Source organism: Haliotis rufescens, unplaced genomic scaffold (assembly GCF_023055435.1).
Source record: "Haliotis rufescens isolate VD_foot unplaced genomic scaffold, xgHalRufe1.0.p SCAF_33, whole genome shotgun sequence".
Lineage (NCBI taxonomy): Eukaryota > Metazoa > Mollusca > Gastropoda > Lepetellida > Haliotidae > Haliotis > Haliotis rufescens.
In genome coordinates, this window is record NW_025964035.1 from 5,664,218 (window position 1) to 5,672,258 (window position 8,041).

The 8,041-nt window shown below is 44.7% G+C and overlaps 1 protein-coding gene across 1 annotated transcript in view; it reads left to right on the forward strand.

Moving 5' to 3' along the window:
* The window catches only part of LOC124150288, a 35,001-nt gene extending 27,416 nt beyond the window's left edge, over nt 1-7,585 (forward strand). The window contains exons 12-16 of the mRNA XM_046522261.2: nt 566-675; nt 1,499-1,675; nt 3,978-4,065; nt 5,586-5,669; nt 6,797-7,585. Of these exons, the coding sequence (XP_046378217.1) occupies nt 566-675; nt 1,499-1,675; nt 3,978-4,065; nt 5,586-5,668 (458 nt within the window). The 3' untranslated portion in view covers nt 5,669; nt 6,797-7,585. The remainder of the gene's footprint in view (nt 1-565; nt 676-1,498; nt 1,676-3,977; nt 4,066-5,585; nt 5,670-6,796) is intronic.
* The last annotated feature ends 456 nt before the right edge of the window (nt 7,586-8,041 follow it).

Here is an 8,041-nt window from a genome sequence, read left to right on the forward strand (position 1 = left end):
TATCTCAGGTAGGAATGCTTTGTCTCATGTAGGTTTGTCTCATGTAGGAATGCTTTGTCTCATGTAGGAATGCTTTGTCTCATGTAGAAATGCTTTGTCTCATGTAGAAATGCTTTGTCTCATGTAGGAATGCTTTGTCATTAATTCAGGTTAGAAATTTTGCAGGTACAAAATTGTTTGTGTGTGTGTGCACGTGTGTGTGCACGTGTGTGTGTGTGTGTGTGTGTGTGTGTGTGTGTGTGTGTGTGTGTGTGTGTGTGTGTGTGTGTGTGCGTGCGCGTGCATGTGTGTGTGTGCGCGTGTGTGTATGTGTGTGTGCATGTGTGTGTATATATGTGTGTGTATATATGTGTGTGTGTGTGTGTGAGTGTGTGTGCATGTGTGTGTATATGTGTGTGTGCATGTGTGTGTGTATATATGTGTGTGTGTGTGTATGTGTGTATATATATATATGTGTGTGTGTGCGTGCGTGTGCGTGTGCGTGTGCGTGTGTGTGTGTGTGTGTGTGTGTGTTGTGTTCTGTATGTTGTGTGTACGGGCGTGTAACGCCGTTCATTGTTTACAGGTACCTATGCTGGAACTATTGACCGCGACAGAACCACCTTCAGCTATACAGTCCTGGAGGAGATAGTCGTCATCACCGGAGCGTCACCACTGAGAGTCTCGCAGCTCAGGGTAAAGACAAGTCGTACCCTTAATCAGCCGGACAGTATGATCATTGGCACCGACACAATCACACATAGCACCAATAGTTATGAAATAGAGTAAATGTATGTCATGGTCGTGTATTGCGTCATCATCTCCCGGTTGCCGTCAGTGCACGTGCCTTTCATACAAGATGCGGTAACCGCATCACTGGGCTACTCTCTATACACGATTCTCATATTGACTTGTCGCTTCACAGAGGTAAGGGCTGTGAGTGAGTGAGTATGGTTTTGCGCCGCTTTTAGTATGGCAATTATTGTTCATGGATAAATTAGTTACATTCACATTTCCCTATACCGTCTAGAAGACCAACTGCCATGCCTCGCCTTAATGAGAAAGCCAACTGCCATGCCTCGCCTTTATGAGAAGGCCAACTGCCATGCCTCGCCTTTATGAGAAGGCCAACTGCCATGCCTCGCCTTTATGAGAAGGCCAACTGCCATACCTCGCCTTAATGAGAAGGCCAACTGCCATGCCTCGCCTTTATGAGAAGGCCAACTGCCATGCCTCGCCTTAATGAGAAGGCCAACTGCCATGCCTCGCCTTTATGAGAAGGCCAACTGCCATGCCTCGCCTTAATGAGAAGGCCAACTGCCATGCCTCGCCTTTATGAGAAGGCCAACTGCCATGCCTCGCCTTTATGAGAAGGCCAACTGCCATGCCTCGCCTTTATGAGAAATATATTCCCTTCCAAGGCGGGATACTCATAATTTTATCAAGATCACGTGGACCAATCAGATCTCATCACTCTGACACGGATGTATGATAATAATAGTTATTCCCTCTCCCGCAGCTTGTCTTCGAGGATGACGTCCACATCCGGTTCGACTTACTGGACTGCGCGCCGATGAGGGGAAACGTCCACAATGAGTCGAACGAGGTGTCTCTGGACGTTGCCGTCGCTTCCTTCATGAACGCCATCAACAACAGACAGTTTGTCATCCCCTTCACTCCACTCAACCAGGGACAGGTGAGGTACTCGTTAGTTGAGAGGAACACTCGAACCACAATTCACTCAACGAGGGACAGGTGAGGTACTCGTTAGTTGAGAGGAACACTCGAACCACAATTCACTCAACCAGGGACAGGTGAGGTACTCGTTAGTTGAGAGGAACACTCGAACCACAATTCACTCAACCAGGGACAGGTGAGGTACTCGTTAGTTGAGAGGAACACTCGAACCACAATTCACTCAACCAGGGACAGGTGAGGTACTCGTTAGTTGAGAGGAACACTCGAACCACAATTCACTCAACCAGGGACAGGTGAAGTACTCGTTAGTTGAGAGGAACACTCGAACCACAATTCACTCAACCAGGAAAAGGTGAGGTACTCGTTAGTTGAGAGGAACACTCGAACCACAATTCACTCAACCAGGAAAAGGTGAGGTACTCGTTAGTTGAGAGGAACACTCGAACCACAATTCACTCAACCAGGGAAAGGTGAGGTACTCGTTAGTTGAGAGGAACACTCGAACCACAATTCACTCAACCAGGGACAGGTGAGGTACTCGTTAGTTGAGAGGAAAACTCGAACCACAATTCACTCAACCAGGGACAGGTGAGGTACTCGTTAGTTGAGAGGAACACTCGAACCACAATTCACTCAACCAGGGAAAGGTGAAGTACTCGTTAGTTGAGAGGAACACTCGAACCACAATTCACTCAACCAGGGAAAGGTGAAGTACTCGTTAGTTGAGAGGAACACTCGAACCACAATTCACTCAACCAAGAAGGTGAGGTACTCGTTAGTTGAGAGGAACACTCGAACCACAATTCACTCAACCAGGAAAAGGTGAGGTACTCGTTAGTTGAGAGGAACACTCGAACCACAATTCACTCAACCAGGGAAAGGTGAGGTACTCGTTAGTTGAGAGGAACACTCGAACCACAATTCACTCAACCAGGGACAGGTGAGGTACTCGTTAGTTGAGAGGAAAACTCGAACCACAATTCACTCAACCAGGGACAGGTGAGGTACTCGTTAGTTGAGAGGAACACTCGAACCACAATTCACTCAACCAGGGAAAGGTGAAGTACTCGTTAGTTGAGAGGAACACTCGAACCACAATTCACTCAACCAGGGAAAGGTGAAGTACTCGTTAGTTGAGAGGAACACTCGAACCACAATTCACTCAACCAAGAAGGTGAGGTACTCGTTAGTTGAGAGGAACACTCGAACCACAATTCACTCAACCAGGGACAGGTGAGGTACTCGTTAGTTGAGAGGAACACTCGAACCACAATTCACTCAACCAGGGACAGGTGAGGTACTCGTTAGTTGAGAGGAACACTCGAACCACAATTCACTCAACCAGGGACAGGTGAGGTACTCGTTAGTTGAGAGGAACACTCGAACCACAATTCACTCAACCAGGGACAGGTGAGGTACTCGTTAGTTGAGAGGAACACTCGAACCACAATTCACTCAACCAGGGACAGGTAAGGTATTCGGCAGTTGAGATGAGCACACAACCCACAATTCAGTCAGTTGCGGACAGGTGAGGTACTCGCTCCTCGAGGGGAAGACACGACCCAAATTCCACTCAACCAGGGACATCTAAGGTACTCGATAGCTGAGTTGAACGTGCACACACGACCCACACACCATTTCACCGGGGTCCGGTGCTCGCTTGTTCAAGGGAACATGAAGTACTCAAAATCAAAGCGGGCAACGTTAGGAAACGTCTTCACAATTGATAGCCAGGTGGGAATCGAACACGGACCTTTAGTGTAAAGAGTAAATGCTTTAACTACAAGGCCACCCCGCCGCCGCCACTGTGAACAAAGAATGAAACGCCCCTGTGTGGGGTCACAAATTGTAATCTCACCAGTCTATACAATAGCTTTGATTGAGCGTGTGTAATATATGATATGTTGGAAGTATGCTACATAGCCACTATAAACGTCATTCAAATTTTTAAAAAATGATTTCAAAATGCAGTCAGTTAATTCTATCTAGCGCTATCGTTAATTCATTAGGATCCGTGAACTTCAGCAGGTCTTCAGCAACCCATGCTTGCCGTAAGAAGCGACTGTGCTCGTAAGAGGCGACTAACGAGATCGGGTGGTCAGGCCTACTGACTTCGATTTATGTCACCGTAACCCAATTGCGTGGATCGATGCTCTTGATGTTAATCACTGGATTGTCTGGTCCAGACTCGATTATTCACAGACCGCCGTCATCTTGTTGTAATATTACCGAGTGCGGCGTTAAATAAACAAATAATTCATAAGTGTATCAGTGATGAAGCACTATTTACTTTATTTCAGCCAATCAACATCGTGGTGCCCCCCCAATCCATCCGCGAGTACACGTATGAGGATGAGCTGTACCCCCAGGGCGGAGGCTACAGCGACGGTAGGGGACCCCCCACGCCTGGTGTACACACGTGACAAGTGTTTGTTGTGCTGATAGACGTAACTGTAAATGTCAAGACTAGGAATCGATCTGATGCAGTAAAACTGTACTTTGACGTAAACATGTAGAGGAACATCACGCATTGCGGCAGTAATAACAAGTAACACCAAGTGATAGCAAGTAAAAGCAAGTAATATGAAGTAATAGCAAGTAATAGCATGTAATAGCAAGTAATAGCAAGTAATAGCAAGTAATAGCATGTAATAGCAAGTAATAACAAGTAATAGCAAGTAATAACAAGTAATAGCAAGTAATAACAAGTAATAGCAAGTAATAACAAGTAATGATAAGTAATGATAAGTAATAACAAGTAATAGCAAGTAATAACAAGTAATTATAAGTAATCACAAGTGATGATAAGTAATAACAAGTAATAGCAAGTAATTACAAGTAATAGCAAGTAATAACAAGTAATAGCAAGTAATAACAAGTAATAGCAAGTAATAACAAGTAATAACAAGTAATTACAAGTCATAGCAAGTAATAACAAGTAATCACAAGTAATGATAAGTAATAACAAGTAATAGCAAGTAACAGTAAGCGTGATTTATCACATTTACTTTTCCATGTCACGTGATATGAACATCGGAACACACAGACTGTATGTTGTCAAGGATAAACAGCGAACCACACGTTACCACTTTACACATCTGAGTTCTCACATTGGTTAAAACGGTTCCCGTAAAATGCCATTCAACGTTTTGGTCAGTTATTTGTTGCGAACAATATTATCCCCCAAAACACAAACGATAACGATATTCACCGTCAACGTTTTACATTCTTTCGAAATAACGAACACTAATTCACTCTCCGTTCCGTTATTTATTTTCATCAGTATATACCGGACACTTTACTTACAGTCACTGCCGAATTTGTACATTTGTTAAAAAGAGCAAACATCATTTTCCGTTATGCATTTCTTGCAGTCTGTATATGTCTGTTTTATAACCCCCATCTTGGGTTTCTGGTCACAGTTGAGCCAACTTCTAAACTGACGGGGAAAAGGAAATACCCTTGAAAAAAGATTTGACCAAAACATAACAAACGTTATCAAAACGTCACTAAGCACCGAAACAATGCAAACTTAAGGTTAAGCTATGGTACCCGAATCAAATACTTCACCATCCAAAAAAACATTCTTATTTTATCCATTTGTTAGCTTTTATCACTCCAACCCACAGTAATTCGCTCGGTACTTCTTCATCATCGTGAAGATCCGGGATAAAACTGACTTCATCGGCCCATGCTTGTCGTAAGAGGCGACTAACGGGACCGGGTGGTCAGTCTCGCTGACTTGGTTGATGCACTTCATCGTATTCCAATGGCGTAGATCGGTGCTCTTGACGTTAATCACTGGATTGTCTGGTCCAGACTTGGTTATTTTTGCTGTTTGCGGCGTTAAACAACAAAAGCAACAAACAAATCCTTACTTCAATACGCGTCTGACTGTTTGTTCTCAGGTGCTATGGGTGGACTGGGGTTTGGCATGGTTCTACTTGGGGTGCTTTGTGGTGGAGCCGGGTCCTACTTTTTCTTCAAATAAGGTAATCTATAGCAGAAATCATAGCGTACTTGCCCAAAGCGCATGAGTGAGTGAGTGAGTGAGTATGGTTTTACGCTGCTTTAAGCAATATTCTAGCAATATCACGCCGGGGAACACCGGAAATGTGCTTCACGTAGTGGGCCCATGTGGGGAATCGAACCGGGGTCGTCAGCGTGACTAGCGAACGCTTTAACCACTAGGCTACCCGACCGTCCCCCAAAGCGCACGAAGCCATCTCGCCTGTACACGCACATACAACACTGAGATTCTCAATGGAAAACGGAAGTGTCCTTGGTGAAGGCTGAAGCTAGGTGAGGTGATGTTCAAAAGGGATTAACGAAGCGTCTAAGAATATTGCACTTATATTGCGACGTGCTTGCACGTGTTCAATAATATATTGTGTGAGTGAATGAGTTGTGTTCGCACACCCGGGACATGCTCTAACCTACATCATCTGCAATGAGCTGTTCCCCTTTTGTAGGGCATCAGGAATTGAGTGAGTTGGGTTTAACGCCTCCTTCAACAGTATGTAATTGAAATCCTCCCCAATCCAGCTTCTTTGGTTTATCAATATACACACCAAGACCCGTAAAGATCCGGGGTAGAAGAGGTCTTCAGCAACCCATGCTTGCCGTAAGAGGCGACTAACGGTGGTCAGGCGACCTCTGGTGGTCAGACTCGCTGACATGGTTGATGCATGTCATCGTATCCCAATGGCGTAGATAGATGCTCATGATGTCAATCACTTGATTGTCTGGTCCAGACTCGATTATTTACAGACCGCTGTCATATAGCTGGAATATTGCTGAGTGCGGCGTAAATCAACACACAATCAAACAATCAAATACCACACCCAACTGTTGTTTACCCCGAGGTGTTATACGTGTGACCCCCGCCAGACGTTCCTCCCAGATGAAGCTGACACGTAACGTGACGCTGACGTGATGTAACTGAAGTAATGTTCAGATCGGGCTTCACTCACTCACTCACTCACTCACTCACTCACTCACTCACTCACTCACTCACTCACTCTCACTCACTCACTCACTCACTCACTCACTCACTCACTCACTCACTCACTCACTCACTCACTCACTCACTCATGTGACATCCATTGTCTGTTTACAGGTAGGGGAAGGAGTCAAGTGTGTCCATCCCTGTGTTGGCCCTGCACCCCTTTCATATGTCCAACTGTCGGACCGCTCATATGTCATTTTCCCTTCTGTGTTGAAAGTTGATCAACAGGGTACTCGTAACTTTCTTTGTGATTTCAGAGGATAATAAACAATATTCATGTTCACATCATCACTCTCTAAAGCTCTGTCGCTGTATCTACTCCCGGAGCTATAGCAACCTCCGGTGTCTATTCTGTACATCAAAGTTCAGAGATCTTTCTGTTTATCATATAATGGATAGTGTTATCAAGCGAGCGAGGCATATGATAAACTTGGTATCACGATCCGATAAATATACAAATGAGGTCACTTAGATAGAATTATTTGCTGAGCAAACTATATGCTACGTCCACAATATATGTGAACATGGGTTTTCATATGTGTAGGCGTTTCTGTGGAACAACATGGCTGTCACTTGACAAATTGGCGATTAAATCAAACATTGTTTTCATACTTGGCTTTGGAAACCATTTCATTGAGTATAATTATGTCGAAACATCGATTATGTTAAGAATGACATTAAATATTAGATATATCATTACCTTCGCTTCGTGTGTATCTGTACCGTCTATATATTATTCATTGTATTAGAAATAAAATTGTATGAAGAGAATCTGGAGTCCAAGGGATCACTTCGTACAAGTGTGAGAACAACATGATCATTGAGACCATTGCATGTTATCATGTCTTAGCAGGCTCACGTGTCCTTTTCCAGCAAGTCTGAATAAAAGCAAGTTTGGCATATCACTCTTGTCAGATCTATTCGTATTAATGTTTGTTTGTTTAACACAACACTCAATATTCCACCCATAGGATGGCGGCTTATAAATAAACAATCGTGTCTGGACCAGACAGTCCCATGATTTACATCATGAGCATCGATCCAAGCAATTGCGTTGCGATGACACACAATCAATTTAATCCCCGAAACTACCCGTGAAGATCCGGGGTAGAACAGGTCCTCAGCAACCCATGCTTGCCGTGAGACCCGTGAAGATACGGGGTAGAACAGGTCCTCAGCAACCCATGCTTGCCGTGAGACCCGTGAAGATCCGGGGTAGAACAGGTCCTCAGCAACCCATGCTTGCCGTGAGACCCGTGAAGATACGGGGTAGAACAGGTCCTCAGCAACCCATGCTTGCCGTGAGACCCGTGAAGATCCGGGGTAGAACAGGTCCTCAGCAACCCATGCTTGCGG